Genomic DNA, 21,179 nt, shown 5'->3' with positions numbered 1-21,179 from the left:
CCTCTACATTTTAGCTACCGTTATTATGATGGATGTGTTATTGTAGAATGGCACTGGTAAGATGCAACATTTCTCAATAGAGGGTGTAGAGTAGAATTGATATTGTGTTTGATGTCCCAGCCCACCCCCCATCCCTTCCCACCACCAACACCACGTAATAGAGCCAGCAGCTGTGATTCATGGATAGCAAGATGACTTTTAAACTGTTGTGACATTGAATTCCAAATTTGCCTCTGAATACAGCATATTTTGAAGGCTGAACATTTCCAGGTGTTAGTTCTGAGATTTTCTCCTATGCAGATTTAAAAGAAAAAAAAAAAGAAAATACCACACATGCAATATGCTTACGCTGTGATGTTGAAGGTTAAAAAAAGCCCCTTCTGTCATGAAAAACTTTGTAGCATTGATGTCTCAACCATTTTAGGTGATTAGCATTTTAAGCATGCCTTTGGGGAAATAATTAACCCTGTTGGGCTGATCACAGCACTTCTTCTCTTCTGAGAAACAGTCAATGGAGTTACCCTATAAAGATTTGAAACCAGTTGAATTGACCAATTGCAATCTCATACTTAAATGATCTGTGACACTGCAATGAATGGAACCTAAGCAAATGAAGCCATTTGGTAGGAAATGGGTAATTTGATGCCACAGTCTGAAGTAGCTCTCTGCTTGAAATCTGTTCAATAATTAGAACAATAACACTTTTCTCAGTTGAAAGCACTCTGCTGCAGCCCTCAAAAATAGAAAGTATGTCTGTAGTATATTGCACATCAATCCAGATGGAGCTTTGGTTTTGTAGCAGGATAGTTGAGCTCAAGAGCTTAAACTACGATGCTATTTTTGGCATTCTAGCATGGTTCTAAATTTGAAGAGGTGGACCAGAACTTTGGTCTTCTTTCCTAAATTCAAAATTAATTTGAAATTCATTCAACCATTGAATCTTTGGTGCTAATTTGAATTATCCCAGCCACATACATATGGAGTATATAATCTTCTCTCTCAATGTACCAAAGCCAGCTCAGTAAAAGGTCATATAGAAGGAGAAGGCCATTGGTGTGAGCTCAAATGGTTTAGCTGAATATTTCACCAGAATGTTTTTTGGGTTTGTTTGGTCAGTTCCACAAAAAAATATAAATGCGGCCTTTTAACACCATTTCCCAATTATGATTGATCTAAAAAAGTACAAATTCCTTGTACCAAAATGTCAAGGCACTGCAGGGCTGTGATAAATAAAAAAGAAAAAGAAAAAGAAGTCCGGCTCAGCATGAAAAAAAGTAATGAGCTTTTATAATGCAGTGTTGATGATTCCTGAAAATCGTCCCAGAGCATTGATATGGATGATATGTTTTTATTCTACAAAGTATTTTGATTACGAAAATTATTACTAAAACACATGCTGTCATAGTCCAGAGGTTTATCATTAAAAATTGAATTTGGAAAACAACTTTCTCAAGGAAAACATGTAGAGAAAATAGACTAAGTCATGCCCGTGTTGTGGCAGCTCAGATATTTTATTATGAAAAAGTAAACCCCCAAGAGAATTAAAGTATAGCCTGAGTTGTCAACCGTTGCCTGAATTTGGCATTTTTCTTTACTGCTCTCAAATGAGCATATTTGCAAAAACGATTCAAATCCATTCATAAAATTTTACAAAAGTAAGTGTCTGCCGTTCACAATTTTCTGGAAGAAAAGTTTCAAATCTCCAACGTCCTACATCTCACCCAGCGTTCAAACAAAAGCTACCCTGTACTCTGTCAAAAATCCACATTTTATCAGAATTATTCCTTAATAGCGTGCATTTCACAAAAAAACTGTCTACCTAATGATGCTGAGAATATGAGAGGATCATTAGTTAGTGATATTGTATTGGTGGCTTTGAGGCAGGACTCAAATGAAAGGCGGTCGCTTTGCTTTCCAGTGACTGTTATGCTGTTTCTTAAGTATTGACTCCAGGCTCCTACCACGCAATTGTCAAAATCATCCCAAGTTTATATCTGCTAATTCCAAAAGAAGATATGCCATGTTCTGTTATGAGTCATGTAGCCTCTTCATCTCCTGTCCTCTCTCATGGTGCGTTTCTTATAACCTTGTGTGTCTCTATAATCCACCGTCCTTCGAACAAAACTGCCACGAGTGAGAGGACAATTTTCTGGTTGGTTTTAGGCTCACTGCTTGCGTTTCCATGTCCAAACCAGGAGCAGTTGCCTTAATGAAGTACCTCTCCCACCAGGTCGCTTCGACAGCCCTGGGAAAATTATGTTTAATGTCCTCCTTGGTGATTTCATAAATCATTTATTTTGCCTCACACCTGGCCTATTTAGAACAGCTTAAATGCTAAATTCTGCCAGCATTTATGAGGACAACACGATACCTCTGTGAAATTAGATAATTGTGGTGAGCACCTGAATATCACTAACAAATCCTTCTTCAAATGTATGACTACCTGGTCTTGATGTTTGGATGTTGTTGCTGTGTATGGAGCTTTGATCCCCCTCTGCCAAACAAACCATCTTTCTTCTCCGTGCATTGTTTCCCTCTCTTTGTCTTAATTTGCACATTGTGCTTATATAAGCCTTGCGTTTTGGATTACAACCCCATTATTTTATGTGATTCATTTATTTCTGTTTTCTATATTTCTGTTCTCTTCATGTTGCTCAGCTATCAGGATTATGAGCCTGAGATCAAGTAAGACAAACTTGGATGGGTCATTTTCCTATAATGCCATCTTTCATTTCCTCCCCCGTATGAAGAAATCAGCACCTAAATCCATCTGGCTTCCTCTCTGAATCATTAACGTGATTAATAGTGGAGCACTCAGTCATTTTGAAGGCTGCATTAGTAAGCCCACAGTACTCCAGTCCTAGATATACATAGCCTACAGATGTGACAATGTATGATGTATATTTAAATGGCACGTGTATCTTCACAGTCCACTGTATGGAAATATTAGTACTACAACATAGATGTGGTTCTCACATTTATCAGCTGGAGGTCAAACTGAATTAGGACATGAAGACACCGCTCAAAATGTGGTCATGTGATTGGTCGAAACCAAAGCTGGAGGTAATCTCACTTAGGGGTAACTTTTACATTTGTTTCTCTTACCACATAAGATCATTATTATCTGAATTTCTGAGAATTAAAAACACCAAGCACCCGGCACGTTTTTTTATACGTTATATTACGCATGATTATAGAATAATCATGCTGTTTGTAACATTTTGTTCAGCTGGATTTAATATTTGTCAGAGTAATGTACAATGGTGCTGTTTGATTATATCTTTGTGAACCACTTCATTGAAGTCAGCTGTTGCAAATGGTATACATGTATGTCTTTCAAGAAAAAAGCTCTGGTAAGAATAGGAGGGTTTTTTTATCGAGTCAAAATAGGCATTGAATGAAAATATTACAAGTCCTGCCCCTAATAAAAGCCTTTTAGCCTAAGCCATTGTAGTAAATAAGGGCCCCAGGCCGATTTGCGGTTACGCCGGCTTGAAGTTTAACCGCAACTGATATATGACAAAGCTATCATTCTCATTAACGTCATTATGTTGTGTCACGCAGCTCGTTCTAAAAATGCCTGCATCTCTTGATATTTCTGCTAATTTGTATAACAAAAACATGGAAACAAGAAGCCTCGTATAACCAATGGCTGAAGCGAAAACTACCTAAAAAGTTTAGCATGGTCTTGTTTGCTCTGTATTTATACGAGGTAACATGATTATTCTGATGATCATAATTTAATGGTAACAATTTGTACAATTTATTTCAAAGGCTCCAGAAAAAAAATAGCCACTGCACCTCCTTTAGATTGATGTTATTGGATGGATGTTTGAGCTGCTTAAATTGAGGATCTGGTACATGTAAAAGGCTGTGTATAGCAGACTCTGGCATGAATCAGATATTAATCTTGATTTTGTTTCACTTACTGCAGCACACAGGATGTCACCAAAATGTCAAAGGAATGCAGATGAAGAAGAAGACATAATAAACACTTGTCAATGCAGTGTGCCAGCACAAAGAAATAGCCTTTCATTTAAAAAAAAAAACTGTGTATTTTCTTGGATATTTATCTTAGTTAAACCTTTGGCCTCAGTAAAAATTGTTAAGTTACTTATCTCAAAGTATTATGCAATGGAATCCAACATGTAAAGTTCGACTTTTTTTAATCTTTTCTTCCTCTGAATGATGTTGCTCTGGTGTGTATACGGACCATCATTGCAAATATGAATCTGGTCTTCTGTGAGACTTTTCAAGTAGTCAGGGACGTTGTTTGAAAGACTGCAAAGAAAACAGAAAATGGGCTATAAATGTAGATCAACTCCATTGTTCTGTGTCACGTTTTCTTCCCATTTTCATTTGTTTGGTGATTTGTCATCTTCTAGTTAAAAAGTTGGTCAAATCAAATCAGCCATCTTCATTTAGCATTTTTGTAGTTCAAATCCAAATCCAAGTTCAAGTTAAAATCCATTTTTCAGGAATATCTTTGGCACGCACAAAAAAAATAGTTTCAAATGGTTTGTCTTATGGCTCTCCCCCCCACAGATCATGGGTGATTGGGGCCATTGCCTTGCTGTGCCTGCTGGGCCTGACCTGGGCCTTTGGCCTGATGTATGTCAATGAGAGCACCGTGGTCATGGCTTACCTCTTCACCATCTTCAATTCCCTCCAGGGAATGTTTATTTTCATCTTCCACTGTGTGCTGCAGAAGAAGGTACGGATAATTCTCTTAGCTATAACATGTAACTTTACTCCTAAATAATAGGTTAAGCTGTTTGTACAGTGCAGTTAGCATAATTGTGCTACATCAACAGAGCATGAAATTAGATTCATTGTATTGGCAAACAGAAAAGATTGAGTAAATGTAGCGAGCTTGGAGAGCAATGAGATGTCGTGTAAATGTGATATATCTGTATGTGCCTATTTTCTATAGGTGCGTAAGGAGTATGGCAAATGCCTGCGTACTCACTGCTGCAGTGGCAAAAGTGTTGATAGCTCCATTGGCTCTGTGAAGGGTGCTGCCTCTCGGGCTCCAGGACGTTATTCTACAGGATCACAGGTTCAAAAAATTTTTTCTACATTTTCTCTTTTCAGTATAATCTTACAAATACAGCCAACTGATGCTTCCTCCTGTATGCATGAATAATAAAACATATCTAATAATAGAGTATATACATGCTTTCCAGCTAGTGTATGTAGAGGAAAGGGGCCACTTGATCCTAGATAATGCAGAAAATACAACCCTCTGGGCTGTATGTGTGTATGATAAATGTCAAGTAAGTACAGCACATGTCCTTGTTGCCTTTAATTTAAAAGAATAAATAAATCATTTTATATTTCCAGATAGTTTTAACATGCTATTTTTCATTCTCTGCAAAAGAAACCTAATTCGAACCCCTTATCTTTAAGTAACTGCAAAAACAAAACTGTCGGTCTGGATAAAATCATCTCTGCACAGCTGATATCGCTTAAAAATTAAGTCTTGTTTTTACAGCTTCCAGTCTAGATTTACGGCTCTATTGCTCAAATTAAATTATTTCAGATTTAAGTGCTTTCTTTGATGCAGTCGATCACAGCATCCTCCTGCACCCTGTAGAATTGACAATTTGGCTCTTAGTTTATCACACCCATATATTTTCTAACAGAACTCCCTGCAAACTCTGAATAACTTTATCTCCTCGTTGGCTCAGCTGTCTTGTGGCATACCACAGAGATCAGTCCTTGACCCGATTTTGTTTTCTATTTACACGGTACCTGTCGGCCAGTTTATTCAAGAACATGATGAAAATTACCATTTTTACACTGATAACTCTGAGCTATACGGGCCAATAAAACTTACAGATCACAGCAGCCTTGCTAATCTCATAAATTGTTATTCTGGCATTAAATCTTGGATGCCCCAAATTAAATCAAATTAAACATTTTGTTCAGTTTTGAATTGTCCAGCTAATGATGATTTCAAAAATCAGGTAATTTCTCTCAACCGCTGACTTGCTAAAAGTTATTCATGCTTTTGTCTATTCTCACTGTACTTATCTATCAGTCAGGGCTCCCTGTGTCTCCATGCAAAATGCTGAAACCAGACTCATTACCCAGGTTAAAGGGCATGGACACATCACCCCTGTGCTTGCCTCCCTGCACTGGCACCCTGCTAGATTTCATACTGATTTTAAAGTCTTACTGCTCACCTTCAAAGCTGTAAAAGGCCATGCCCCAAAATATATCTCAGACCTTTTGACAGAAATGTTCCCTTTGAGCATTGAGGTCCACAGATACCGCCCTGCTAATTTTTCCCAATCACAGTTGGTGACAAAGCCAGATTGGGCCTTTTCAATCAGAGCCCCTGTCTTATGGAATTTTTTTCTCCATTAAAATCAAGCGCACCAAGTCTGTAGCTACCTTCAAATACCTCCTTAAAACCTTTCTCTGTGAGAAAGCCTGCGGCAATGTCTGATACGTTTATCACACGTTTTATTATTGTGTTTTTGTGAGTAGCTGCCTGACTAGCCGCCTGACTCTAACTCGCTTTATCCCTTCTTGTAACTTTAACTATTTCTGTTAAAATATGTGAATATGTGCACAAGTGGTAAGTCCCCATCTGATTTAAATGGTTAATGCATTCCTCCCACATTGACTCGAGATATGGGATAAATAGCCATGATACACTGTAAATGAACATAATATTCCAAAGAGTGTGATTTCCTCCCAGTGTTCAATTATAAATAGTCCTTAGAGGCAAGCATGCTGTGGCATCCCACGATACAAGCTGGATTCTGCATACAGATCAAAGCATTTAATTATATACAGGGCTTTGATAAGCAAGCTGTAACCTCATGTGCAGTTTCTTCATACAAGCCAGCCGAGAATGGAAACACTCAGAAAGATGTGGCTGTTTAGTGCTAACTCTGAGGCATCTAAATGAATGTGTAATCAGCAAAGTACATTCAAACCATCGGCTCAAGATTTTGTTCGTTCCCAAAAAAAAAAAAGAGAGAGCTAAAGGCAGTTTCCAACCCATCTGCGTCCCCAGTTGTCTGGACGACATGTTACACAATATGTTAATGAGATCAGCTGTGTCTGTGCCATATATGTTACTCTTACAATATATGAGCTTTGTGTTATCTTGGGTCGATGAAAAATTAATTTATTAATTTATTTCAAATAGCTTGACACTTTCAAAGGAAAAAACAGGCCTCAATAAAAATGTCTTGGCCATTGTGAAATTCGGGAACAGTTGCTTGAGGTTGAGTTAATGGAGGTTGCAATGACTTAATCAAACTGGCAGCTGTCTGTGAAGTGTTGAAGAAGACAAACAGTCCTGAAGAAATTATCTCATTTGCTTTTACAGCTGCCCTATCTTTATTAGTTTTCAGACAGCTTTTCTATCATGCTTTTTTTTTTAGGATGACAAGTGTAAAGATGATGCTTCAAAGCTGAGTCAGGGGTCAGAGCCACCTTTCCATTTATTGTTAAGAGATCATTTTTGATCTATTACATAATAATAATGTTTTTTCTACCATAATTATTATCAGTTTTGGTGTTTCACTGTCAACGTATCAGCTGCAGTGATCTGAGAATACAGTGGCGGGGAACATGAGTGGCCTCAGAGACTGTAGGAAAAGCAAAAGTTTAACCATGATAACCGTATAATAGGCCTCTTTATTTGGTGGTAAAACCTAGAAAAACAAGCGCATCCAAAATACATTGGAAATCTGTGTGCACACATGGATTTCACTGGAGTTAAGTCATCGAAATTAACGAGCTTTATTTAATTAAAAGATTACAGTTGACCCCTATCGATTAGGTAGATTTATAAGGCTCTGACCCTGCAACTCGCATATACGCACAGGTCCCCCGAGGGAGCTTTAAGTGGAGTCTTGTCACTATTGTTGGTGGAGTAGTGGAGGTTGAAGCAGTGAAATGGGAGATGTTTTAATAAAAAAAGACAGATGAAACAAGTATGGTTGTTAAGCTGAAGACTGGCGAACTGGAAGGCTCACAAATAAATCAGGGGATGATTACAGATGCATTTGGAGAAGCGGATGGTTCGCTTTTCAGTATCACCAACTTCTTATATATTAATACGGATTAATCTGAAATCATCTGCCAAGCCACTCTGGCACAAGATAAAAATTATGGAGCTCTCTCGGTGATATCCAGATCTTTAGCTTGTGCAACGGCCCATGGGACTCTGTCATAATTAACTAGGATGAACCCTCTTGGATGGAGCCTTTGCAACCCAAGACAGTGATTCAGAAAGCTTGACTGATGACTTTATTATTGACTTGCCGTATTCCAGAACCAGAGCTCATTTTTAATCGGGGGCTACTTATCCCTACAGCTGACACTTCATGATTCAAAAACTAGATTAAAAAGCCGAAAGTCTTTTTTTTTTGTTGCAAGAATTGTGTTAAAATGTAGGCGACTATGCACTAGTTTGCAATACTGACAGCACAAAATTTATATTTTAATGTGTACTGACATGTTGTTTGTCTTTGCAGAGCCGCATCCGTCGTATGTGGAATGACACGGTCAGAAAGCAGTCAGAGTCCTCTTTTATGACGGGCGACATCAACAGCTCTGCATCACTCAACCGAGGTACTTGGTCCTGTAGGAAATAGTGGCTTCATACATTGGCTTTCATCTCAGACTTTCTGACAAATGCGAGAAACATTTCAATGTTATTTCTTTTTTTATTCCGAGTAATTCTTTTCTTCTTAATGTGAAACGAGGTTATTACAGAGTCCAAAACATTTTTTTTCAACATGTGAAGCTTTCAAACAAGATTTGTCAAGAAAATCAGTCATTTTACAACAGTTTTGCCTTAGATTCTTTAAATGATTAACATTTTTTGTGAAATATATATATTTTCATTTAATATTGAATTATTTTCAGTTGCTTAATCAGGTTTTGGAATGCAAAAAATGGGATGCAACAGAATTGCTGTCAAATGCAGAAGAAGTTTTCGCCTGCATTTTTCTTTGGACGAAAGAAACATAATTATGAATGCCAGACTGAAAGGATGAAATCCTCTTTTACTGTCATAACTGCCATGGGAAAAAATGAGTTTATTATGTCTGTTATTTGGAAGTAATCCCAAATCATTTCTACCATCTTCTCATTTAAGGGAATATCAAATCTTAAAGCATTAGGTGTCATAGATTGATGAAAATCTTCTTGCATTGAATCAAATTCAAATTTCAATCCATTTGATGAGTTCAGAAAAGAGCTGCTTATTGTTAATACTGTGCCATGTGGCTCCAAAACTCTTAAGAGAAACTGGGCATAATTTTGAGCTGAAAATCAATTCCTTGAAATTTAATCTCAGGAAAATGTTGATTCAAAAGTATTTTAGTTCAATGTATTTGACAGCGACATACAGTGTGCCAACTTTAGGGTCTTTCTGCTTAAACAGAAAATTACCACCAGAGTTCATCGGACATCAAGTTGCAAATGCCATACTTGCTGGCATGCCTTCATAATGCTCTCTACACTCATCACATCTCTTGGAGGGCTCTAGTTCCACACAACTCACTCTCTAAATTCACTCTGGGCACCTGCTTGCAAAGACGCTAATGCATAGTTACAATGATGGATTAATGTTCAACACAGTGAGGAAGTGTCATGATCTCAATAATTAGGGGCTCAGCTTCGCACCACCAACAGACACAGCTTTCATCAGCTGTGCAGTGGCTAAATTAAGGTGAGGAGGTGGAACTGTAGGTCGAGAGCTGTTCCTGCGTGGATCTTCTATAATTACAAAAGGCATAGACAGAAGTTGTTAGTGCACCTTTATACCCATGGCTGCTTACCAGATTTGATCTGATAGACAAAACACCCACAGGAGCTCAAGAGTGGGCCAGGAAGAGCATTCTGCCATCACAAGTATCATCATGAACAGATGCAAATCATCCACTGCTGTTCCTGCGTAGCTATTAAGGAATTATGTGTTGAGGAGCAAATAAATCTAGCTGGCTTGTCCTTTACAGTCTCTGTGCCGAGGCTGCCCCACCCCCCTCCTTGGCATAGAAGAGAATGAGCTTGCAGCTGACACTTTTTCTGGGCTCTTCTTGAGAGCAGTCACGCAATCATCTTGATAGCATTACATGTTCCATTTATCCTAGCATTCAGGAATATTGCTAAGCAATCATTGTGATTTTGGGGGAAAATGTTCAATTTCAACACAGACACAATAAGTGGGGGATCTGTCATTGGGAGATTTCAAAAGGGGGCTAGTGTTTACAGAATACACTGTAATTAGGCAAAGCAGCAGCAGCACCAGCAAATTACTGTTGTTGTTTTTTTTTTGGTTTTCTTTCTTTTTTCAAATCAAAACATTCTGTTTCCAAAGCAAATGTATACTAATTAATACTAAGCTCACACACAGAAAAAGATGTGAATGATGCTGAAAGATGAGAATAAATGAGCATATCGTAAAATTTTAAAAAGAACTGCCATTAAGGAGTATCTTTCAACAAAAAAATTATGTGTGCAATGAGAGCCCCTTCAAGAAAAATGGATGACTAACTTCTAAAAAGGTGGGGGGAGCATCACAGGATCATAAAAACAACCAAAAAAACCTTTCCTCATTTGTGTGACAGATTCGGAGCATTAGAAAAGAACAGTACACTCTGCCGGAGGACCTAATTGCCGTGCATTTGCACCTCAGATAAAAGCTGTTTATCCGTTCTTTGCACAGTGCACGCTGGAAGCACAGGCATGCATTGCCCTCTCAAGTCTTGAATTTGACTTCTTTGAGAATAATAGCCTCATATCATGTTGACATGGGAGGAAGGAAATCTCAGGAAATGAATGCGACTCACAAATATATTCAGCATACTTGAGATTCCGCATAATGTATTCAATCGCTTGGAAATAAATTATTTTTATCATGGGCGCAGAAAAACAAACATCTTTCATTTATGTTAAAGCTTGCAGCCTTCAAATCTACAGCTAATCACTTGCCTCAGACTGTGAGGGTTGCTTTGGTGCGGTCATATGTGGATGGGAAACTGATGATTCATTTGGAGGAGATCCTGGCAGCGGAAATCTTAAGACAAGCAGCATTGCATAAGTAGAAAATGAGACGCGGCTGAAGCAAAGCAACGACCATCTTAACTAAACAGAGGACATCATTCAATTCAAAGGTTACTTTTGCAACAGTGTAAAGAGAATGAACAAATTCTGAGCTTTGCTCTGCAGAGAAAAGAAAATATTATACCACTTTGCCAGGAGCAAAAATAATAATACTGTAGTTGGCCATTGGTGAGGTTCACTTTTGCTGCTGCTGTTCCTGCCAAGCTTTCTATTTTAACTCAGAGAGGAGGTAATATGTAATTCACAAGGCTCATTTCTAACATAAGTATATTTATATTTGTAGGAGATCTAGCAAACCTGCAATAGCTAATTTCACAACTTTTACCGATGGATGCAGGAGGAGAGTTTAGAAAACGGTTCAATGCAGCAGCTCCACGCTCTTTCTTTCATGTATTCCACTTAGCCTGAAAGACCAGTGCTTGTCCTGGGCGATTAGTGTAGTCTGTCCTATCTGAGTCAAGAAATCCTACATGTGTTTTGTTTGCAATGTCGTTGCTTCTCTGTACTTCATGTCTGTTACGACGTTTCCGTTGCCTGAATGTGGAGCACAAAAACACTAATGGCCGACATTAGCAGTACAATTAACACACGTTCCATCGGCCCCATTAGCCACATCAGTTCAGCTCTGCCACTTTCATATAGCAAAACCCCCCTCCACATTAATGATCATGTGATCATTTAGAAGTTAATGGTTGTCATTGCTCAGCTGCATCTGCCCAACTGATATGTATATTCTCTTTCTATGTAATATCTCAATTTGTCCACCTCTTTCTGTCTCCTCTCTTTCTCTCTGTCTCACTCTGTCTCTCTGGCTGCTCCAGGGGCTATGGCTAACCATCTTATACCTAATGCACTCCTACGTCCTCATGGCACTAACAATCCCTATAATACATTGCTTGGGGAATCGGCAGTCTATAACAACCCTCTGGGCATGTACAACACACAAGGTGTGCTGGCTTCTTTTCATTCCTTAACATTGTGGCCAGAGCAGTGTGTTTTTCTTCTTTTTTTTTTAATCCCCCCCCTCCCCCTCGTGTCTGGTCCTGCAGAAGGAACACGCTGTTTTACCCACCCTGGCAAAGAAAGAGAGTTAATGATTTTGGAGTTGTGTAATGAACTTCCACCAAGCTGAAATGCCAGCATTCGCCCATGAGAGTTTTTACAGGTCTTTAATTAAACAAAAAGGGAATAAAAAAAAAAAGAAAAACACTGCTCTCAATGTATTATGTTAGCCCTTACAGCTTAAAGCTTTAACACCAAAATCCCACAGCTTTGTTTTGCTGTGGGGTTTTTCACTGGCGGTGTATCTTGGCTCCTGGTAAGATTGTGCTGCTCGGTTACATAAGTCCTGCTCTCTCTTGGCTGTTTGGCCAACACATACTGTAACAATGAGGAAATCCTTTGAAATCGAGATTAGGTGTCCCAAGGGGAGCCAGATACATCACCAGTCATTTACTCTAAATGTGCTCTAATGTTGTCGGTGAAGCTTGTGTGTCATGTCTGCTGTCTCTTTTTTAGTTCCAGCATTTCATTCTTTAAATGCTGCTGCTGTTGTTTGGTTACAAACATCATTGAAATGTACAATACAAATCACTTTTGTCATGTTGAAGAGACAAGAGCGAACATCATGGTTGCCGTTCATTTTATACCATCCACAAATAATAAAAATCACAGATAGCGTGACTCACAGGTACGAACCATTTCTAATCAACAAGCAATCTATCTGCTTTCCTCTGCTTTCGTCTGACTATTTAACTCTTTTTTTTTTTTTTTTTTTTTTTTTTTTTAAATCTGTGCAGTGCTGTTATTATTGTGTTGCAGCTCTTAGCAGTCAGTATAAGATTGCTGTATTTTTGTGAGTCTGTAAAACTGGGAAACTCATGTAGAACTAGAGATAAAAAACTAACAGAGAGCTTTGATCAGTGGATAATTTATGTATGCGATACATGTAGTTGCATTGGAGCTTATGATGGAGGGCTATAATTCACTTACATCGCCACAGATGGAAAAGAAATATCTGGAGGAATGAAAATGCTAATGCATCAAAAGATTTATTGGTGCACTGACACTCAAGGACCTTTGCCATGTTTACCCTAAGGATTCTGCTTTATAGCAAAGCATCTTTTTTATACATTTGTCAAGAGATACATTAAAGTCCTATCTGCAAGCTTACAAAATGTACATGCTGACATGAAACAACTGCAGTCCAAAACAATTTCTTGATGCGTCATCAGCATACTGTATGTGCACTTTTCTCTTTCTACCTGTCATGGTTATGCTTATTGTGTTTTCTTCTTTCCTTTCCCTCATGCTGTCCCTAAAAGAGCCCTACAGAGAGACAAGTATGGGAGTCAAACTAAACATTGCTTATCAAATGTAATTGACTTTGGCTTTACTTTCTTTCTACTCAATGCTGACAAAGGGGTTATGAAAACAACGTCATTCCCTTTTGAAGTCATGGTTCCTTTGTGAAATTAGGCCTTTTACAAGTACAGGCAGACCTGAAAATAAGTTTAGGTCACAGATTCCACTGCTTAGAGGAATGATTAGGATGATTAGGGGAACAAAAAGAGGGCTTAAGGCATTTGATGCCTCATAGAGTTGAATACTCAAGGCCTGAGAGATAACATATTCTGAATGCATTAATCCAATTACAGTTCATATTGAGATTCATCTCAAAGTTTTATAAGGCACGTCAATATGAATTGATCTGTAATCTCCTCCTAACATTGTGCCTTTGTTCAGGCACTTTTTTTTTTGTATCATTACATTTTTACAATTCACTTTGATCAATTTGTTGCACTCGAAGGTCTGAGAGATGTTTCCTGTCAAATTTTCAAGAGGTCAGAGTGAGAACTTGACACTTTTAACAAGCTGGATGGCCTTGTCTGAGGTAGTTTGAATTACATACAGATATATGCTTTGATGTTGATAGCATGGTTGATATGATGAAATATGAAAGCTACATGTTAGTGCAACAGACAGAACAGAAAGTCTCCTTCCTGTCAGCGTGGTACCGTTCTGAGATATTTGAACTACCTTATTTTTAAAGAGACAGCTGGCTGCGTGTACATGGATTAAGCATATAAAAATTAAATAATGAAATTGCAGTGCTCATATGGGACAAATTGGCCGGGGGCCTAAATTTCCAGCTCTGGGTTTTGGTACACTTGAAGACGGAATTGCATGGCTTTGATTTATTTTTTTTATTATTGTCTTTGTTTGCTTGCATAAGTGTTTTTGTGCTGTGGTAGAGGTTTGTGTTTTTTTATTTGTGTTGCACATATATTAGTGTTTCATCCCTGTCATAGATCAGACAGTCCACAAAAAAAAAATTTAAGTTATGCAACAAGGTAAGTGGATGCTCTCATTTGCAGGTCTTGAATGCAAATACTTTTTATTTATTATTATTATCCAAACCGTATGGGAGGTTTATTTATTTTTGTATTTTAAAGGCTGAGCATTTTTCAGAGTAAAGAGGCTAAAGAATTTGGTGTGTGTGTTTAAATGTGTTTGCAAAGATGGCTGACCTGTGTCTGGTGATTAAACCTCACCAGAGTTTCACATTTGCTCACTCTAAACCCCTCCCCTCCCCCCAATCCATGTGTCTCGTTCCAGAGGGAATCCTGAACAATGCCCGGGATACAAGTGTCATGGATACTCTACCACTGAATGGTAACCATGGCAACAGTTACAGCATTGCCAGCGCTGAGTACATGAGTGACTGCGTCCAGATCATTGATCGGGGCTACAACCACAAGGAGACCACCCTGGAAAAGAAGATTCTGAAAGAGCTCACCTCCAATTATATCCCCTCTTACCTCAACAATTCCCACGAGCGCTCAAACGAGCAGAACAGGAACCTCATGAATAAGCTGGTCAATAACGTTAGCAACGGTGGCAAGGACAGCGGTTACGGGATGGGCTTGGGAATGGGGATGGGCATGAATGTCGCGCTGAGCATGGATGATCACTCCACCTTTGGTCCTCACCACGATGAGGGCCTGGGTCTGGAGTTAATACGCGAGGAGTCTAATGCCCCACTGTTGCCACAAAGGCCGCCCCCATCCCTGCAGGCGGTGGACAACCTTCACAATCCCCTCCACCAGTCAATGCCACCACCCCTTCCGCTGCCCCACCATCCCTTCTCTTCCGCCGCCACCACTACCTCCTCCTCGTCTCGAAGGAGGATCCCCCAGGAGAACAGCGAGAGTTTCTTTCCTTTACTTAACAACGAGCACACTGACGACGAGAGCTCGTCACCCAGCCACAGCCACCAGAGAGACTCCCTCTACACCAGCATGCCCATGCTGCCTGGCCTACCTGACGTGTCTGCTGAATCTGCTGATGGCTCAAAGGAGGGTGGGGACGCCAAGAGCCCGGAGGCCAGCTCTGACGACGTTTACTACAAGAGCATGCCCAACTTGGGCTCCCGTAACCACCTCCATCAGCTGCACTCCTACTACCAGCTAGGGCGAGGCAGCAGTGATGGCTTCATTGTTCCGCCTAACAGAGAGGATTCATCTCCAGAGGAGGCCCACCAGGAACCTTCGCACCTGGTCACCAGCCTATAGGCCCAGACACCCCTCCTCTCGCTCAATCAACACACCTGTATTCCATCTATACTCCTAGTCCTCTTCTCTTCCCTGTGTTCTATTGCGCCATCCGTCATTGGCAGTGGTAGCCTTTCTTTTTATTGTGTCCCGAAGACTGAGGCAGAGCTGTACTCTCGCTGTTACTGTCCACGAACAGGATTAAAATTGCTAGAACATGGGGGCTAATATGTGACTGAATTTGGTTAGACATTGCAGGATGTTGATGTTGTGTCCCCCGCCTCCCTCCCACTTCAAAACCTTCTGTGGTTTGGCGTGTTTCGTCTCATTGTGAAAAGAGACAGTTAACCCGCTCGAGATTTTTAGGACTGACAGTCAAGAGGAATTGGATAGTCTCAAAGTCTGAACTATGGACTTCTCCAGAATAAATGGCAAATTTAAAAAAGGACTATTTTATTACACTTCTGTATCTATATTGACTTTTTGAAAGATTTTCTTGCTCTTTGGTGAGTTGCAGCACATTTTGTTTGCTGAGATGTCCCTTAAATGAAAAAAAGGAAAAAGAACATACACACACAAATACACACACAAACACACACACATTTTGGACAATTACAATAAAGGAATTATTGATCGTATGCTTTTAAGCATAGCTGTTCTGTTTTTCCATTCATTTTACTGTAATAACAGTTGTTAAAAGGGGGAGAAAAAAAACTAATAAGAGAATTATGACATATTTCTATGTAACTGTACAGATAACTAGCATTGCACATAATGGTATGCTTTTTCTTTTTTCTTTTTTTTGTTCGGAGCAAACCGTTTGTCTCTGTAAATGTAGTGATTAGGAACAGTTCTGTTCAGTTGTGGTGGCCTCCCTTGGTCTCTGGTACCAGTCTGGTTTTCTGTTTTATCACTTTCCCGAGAAACGACGATCTAAATAGGAACAAAGTGGGAAAAAAAAAAATATGTTAGAAGATCACACTTATTGTGCAGGCATAAATGTGAAATGCATTCATTTTGTTTTCAGGTCAGTTTTCAGGTTCTGTTTGAGTTCCTTCCCTTTTCTTTTTTGCCCCTGTGTAGAAAGCAGATTGTCAAGCAGACAGAATCAGGAAGCGTTCCTTAGAAAGGTTTAGAGGGAATTCTGCATTTATGTTGGCATTCTGAATATGCTTGTGCTTCTCAGAAACAGGACAAATTGAACCTTGAATAGCACCAGGCACTTGTACAAAAAAAAAAAAAAGAAATCAAAGTTGGCTGTTTTACTTATTAAAGAAAAAGCTTTTGGAGCAAGAAAAACTGAAGATATTTTTATTTTCTTCTTCAGTGAGAAAATGTATTTATTTATTTGTTAAAAAAAACAATAATAAAACAAAAGATGAAAGTAATTTTAGTGGCACAAAGAGGTTTATATTATCGGTTATGATAATGGATTTTTATTTATTCTTTTTTTGTATTGGTTTCCAAGTTGAAAAACCTCATAATTGATATCTGTTGTAACAGTGAAACTTGTTTGCCAACAAATAAATTACTGATTAAGATTCATCATGTAGTTTTGAGGAAAGTTTTGCTGTGTTGTCTTGGTATACTTCTATATGGATAAGAGCTAAGGACATTCAAAGGGTGAGAAGTCTTTTATTTGATTTTATTTTTCTTAAGTTATCAGTTAATATCCCTCTTTAGATCACTGTCCATTTTAGTGCCAAGTAAATTTGGCCCAGCAACTGTGGATGTGCTCTGTATGCTCTGCTCTGCTTTACAATAGAAGCAGTGATTTCATAAGCTGTAATAAATATTTCAATATCATTTCTGGTGTAACCAATGAATTCTTTACAGAGACTGTACGTTTAAGTTGACTTTTGATGAGCTGTGTAGGAGCCACGGGAGTCGACTGGAGCCTTCAGGCTTGCACGAGACGTGAAGAAAGGTAAGCATGCTCCTCCCTGCAGTAAGTTTTGCTTTTATTTTGTTGTTGTCTTACGTTTTAGACACATTGATCAGCATTTATCGAAAAGAGATGATGAGCAATAAAAGATATGTGTTAAGTGTGTTTTTTATAGAAAGTTACGTTGGACCTTAGGTGGGTAGGGAGGACTGAACGAATGCTTTATTTCAAACCTGAAAATTATACATTAAGATAAAATATCTTGTTACTCTAATGTTATGTTCCTGTTAATGTCTCATAATATTTGTATTTGCATTACATCAATCGACAAACTTTATGAATATACTAATATATATATATTACTAATATATAAAGTACAAATCATTTTTGGACAAAATGCAGCAACAATACCAGTAACAATAAAAAGTTGTTTTTGAGAAGTTGTATATTCTTAGTTTTTCTATTTTCCATTTCCGCATGCTTTCTAAAATAAATGAATAAATAATTGATTGATTTATTTTGAGGGGAGGGGGTCTTTGTTGGGCTTTGTACAGTTTTTCTGGTCTAGATAAAGGACCCGATGACACAGTTTTTAACCTGTACAGAATTTCCAGGGGAAGGCTCTGATAAACCAACTGTGCCCTGCCTGTCCAGCACCAGTCAGCAGACAGTTGGCTTATAAAAACACACACATTCCCTCAAGATTTGGATGACAGCTAAAAGTAAATATTGGACTTAGATTTGCAACACCATTGTGCATGTTTCTCGCTGTCAGCTGATTTTGTGGCAACAGTGGTAACGCTTGTATTTTGCAGCCGCAAGTTCGCAAAATGAAATGAATGAATGAAGCTTTAAATGTGAAATATTTGTGAAAACCTAATTGAAAGATAAGTTTAGAAAAATCTCAGAATACACAACAGTCCGGGAGATTTTGAACTGCAAGATTTTGGCATTCAAGTGATATTAACTATTTCAAAGTTGCACAAAGTGATTGATGGGGTCAAGAGAGAAACAAAATCCAAACAAACGAAAGAAATCTCCCCCAAATTCTATATATTTATATGGAAATAAAGAGGCTTACTTATACTTCCAGCACACAGACACATAAACCCCTTGAGATGTTTCAAACCATCTGAAGAATCTCAGTATTTTCAAGTCCAGTCTTTTTGACATGCCTAGTTAGCTTAACTTCTGAAATGTACCACCAAAGCTCAGATGCTGGCATGATGCTAGGATGTGGCAGTTGGCATGAATTTGTAAAGTCTAGCTTTGCTTTTCCTTGTCTAACTCAACAAATATTGACTCCGTGTCCAGTGGCTTCTGATTTTGAGATGCATTTTCCTACCCACCTGCTTCCTGCGTGTTTCAATTTTCCAAATGCCCTTTGCAATGGGAAGCAACAACATTTGATTTACCAGTCTACATCCTCAAAATGTCAAAGGCCTAATGAAAAAGGTGCTCGCATGTTAAACCAACACATTTATATTCCCAACTTTTTACGTACAAATGCTTGGAGACCGTGCTGTCTGATTGTGAAGAAATCGGTGTTATTTCCTTGATCATTTTGAGTCAGAAAAAAAAGCTGTCAAAAAAGCTGAAAAGAAGGATTTCTCTGCATTGACATTCATGAGGTGCTTTGCTTTGACCATTTATAGTTAAATGTGGGCATTTACAGGGTGGGATATTAGGCTCATCCATTTTTGGCTTTATTGCTCCCGAACAATTAATTCACATTCTGTATGATAGATTAACGCCCTTGATGATTTTCACATGCTTTTCAATATTTGCAGACTTTCTGTCACTGGATGTGCCATTATATTTGACCATATATACTGCATGTAAAGCACTGAAATAAGAGAGGGGGACGCGAGGCTGGCACTGGGATTGATGGCTGAGTCATTGTGAAAAATTGCCAGAGATGCGTGGCTCCTCTCATTACGGGAAGGATCTTGGGTCATGAGATGAGGGAGGAATGTGCGCTCCAGCATTTTATCTCACCCATATGCTTACAGTAAGCATGGCTCTTTAGAGATATGACTTGGGTGGACAGAAAGTGCTCCGGACGTCAGTGCTGCATCACTTTGACTGACATTTGCAACCCGGCTGAGTTCATGAAATGTGCTGAAGATGTGACTCTGGCTCCTTCTCATTTTATAAATGAGCTCTTATGCAACCTCGTAAGCTGCCCCCAGGATCATGCATATGGCACAAAATGCGCTGGTGACTGAGCAGTGGCTTGGGACACTTATTATGCTATATTGATGTTTACTGGCATATTAGAAGATACAAAAACATTTTAGTATATTTTGAAGTCCTACAGTCCCTATTCACGCTGTTTACCCATTTGAGAATTTTTCTAGCTTGCACAGATGTATATTGATTTCACCGGCTGGGCCATCAGACTTTAGATTAAAATCCTTGATTGCTACTCTAAAGATTTTCTCCCTAACCAAAGAAAAAGATGACATGTGCTCACTGCTCATGAAATTAGCCACTTTGATTGATGGTATTTGTGCTAGAAATGTTGTCTTGAAGTCTGCCGCACAACTTTTAGATGCTGAAAGAAATTAAATGGTTCCTGGAGAACATGTAGCATCTATTCCTGTGTATTTAATTCACAGGTTATGACATTTGAGCAACATACCTTCATTTACACCGAACACAGTCGATAAAGATGTTTTCTGTAAATGGAGCAACGCGTTTCTAGCATATGCGGTGGCTCTCAGTCGCAAGCTATTGGATTGGACAATCCCTATGACCTTAGATATCCTTGTTGCTGACAGTTAGGGGAAATGTCTGTGACTCCCATGTGTCCTATCCTGCACTCAACAAGTTTCCAGCTTTTCTTAATCTCTTAGACTACAAGATATCTATTGAAATTTACCGCAAAAAATTGAAAATCTACAATTGTATGTACTCCTTTAACTTCTCAACAATAATGTTACAATGCAGCAAATGGACATGATCAACAACATGTCTTTTGTATGTTTGCAATAGTTTTGGTTGTTGTAGAGTGACAATATGAAGACACATGGAGAGGGGGGGGGAGTACTGTGGATGTGCAGATAAGGGGCTATCTGTTAGGGGTCTGGTCGAGGACATGGTATTGGAAAACCTAAGTCTCGCCACATGTCATTATCAGTAGCTGTTAATATATGCGTTCACATATTCTGTGTGTGTGTGGACAGGAATCTGAATGTGTGTGAGGCCAGAACACCTGCATGCCATGTGAACAACAGTGTAGAAGAAGCAGAGATGTGATAATGTAAAATGGCACATTTCATATCTCACTGACTGGTGAGAAATCAATGGCGGGATGCCCGGCAGGATTCCAAATGAAAGGTGAATCAATGCCATCTCCAGCAATGTGTATTGGGATAACCTAACAGCTTTAGCACAATTTTTATCCATTGATTTAAAAAAGAGAGGGTACCTTGGAAACTTGCACTCAAAGGCAGAAATTGTGTCTGCCACTCTGTTATTTTGTTTATGAATTTTAAATAAAAGACTCAAAGAGCGATATCCCTTACAAACTCTAAGTGAAATATTACGAAAAGTTTCCAGCTTGCTTCATACCATTTTGGGATTTTACACATTCACGAAGAATAGCGAAGTTAAACCAAATTTACTGGATTCACCTCTGT

The 21,179-nt window shown here is 38.8% G+C and overlaps 1 protein-coding gene across 9 annotated transcripts in view; it reads left to right on the top strand.

Moving 5' to 3' along the window:
* The window catches only part of LOC142369539 (adhesion G protein-coupled receptor L3), a 215,222-nt gene extending 197,766 nt beyond the window's left edge, over positions 1-17,456 (top strand). For 3 of the 9 annotated variants that reach the window (XM_075451888.1, XM_075451885.1, XM_075451886.1), the window contains 6 exons: positions 4,546-4,714; positions 4,934-5,059; positions 8,502-8,598; positions 11,919-12,044; positions 13,422-13,439; positions 14,716-17,456. In XM_075451888.1, the coding sequence (XP_075308003.1) occupies positions 4,546-4,714; positions 4,934-5,059; positions 8,502-8,598; positions 11,919-12,044; positions 13,422-13,439; positions 14,716-15,671 (1,492 nt within the window). In that variant the 3' untranslated portion in view covers positions 15,672-17,456. Of the gene's footprint in view, positions 1-4,545; positions 4,715-4,933; positions 5,060-8,501; positions 8,599-11,918; positions 12,045-13,421; positions 13,474-14,715 lie in introns of all 9 variants that reach the window. The other 6 variants (XM_075451891.1, XM_075451890.1, XM_075451892.1 and 3 more) reach the window with 5 other exon arrangements.
* The last annotated feature ends 3,723 nt before the right edge of the window (positions 17,457-21,179 follow it).

Source organism: Odontesthes bonariensis, chromosome 19 (assembly GCF_027942865.1).
Source record: "Odontesthes bonariensis isolate fOdoBon6 chromosome 19, fOdoBon6.hap1, whole genome shotgun sequence".
NCBI lineage: Eukaryota > Metazoa > Chordata > Actinopteri > Atheriniformes > Atherinopsidae > Odontesthes > Odontesthes bonariensis.
This window is presented reverse-complemented; position numbering and strand designations above follow the sequence as displayed.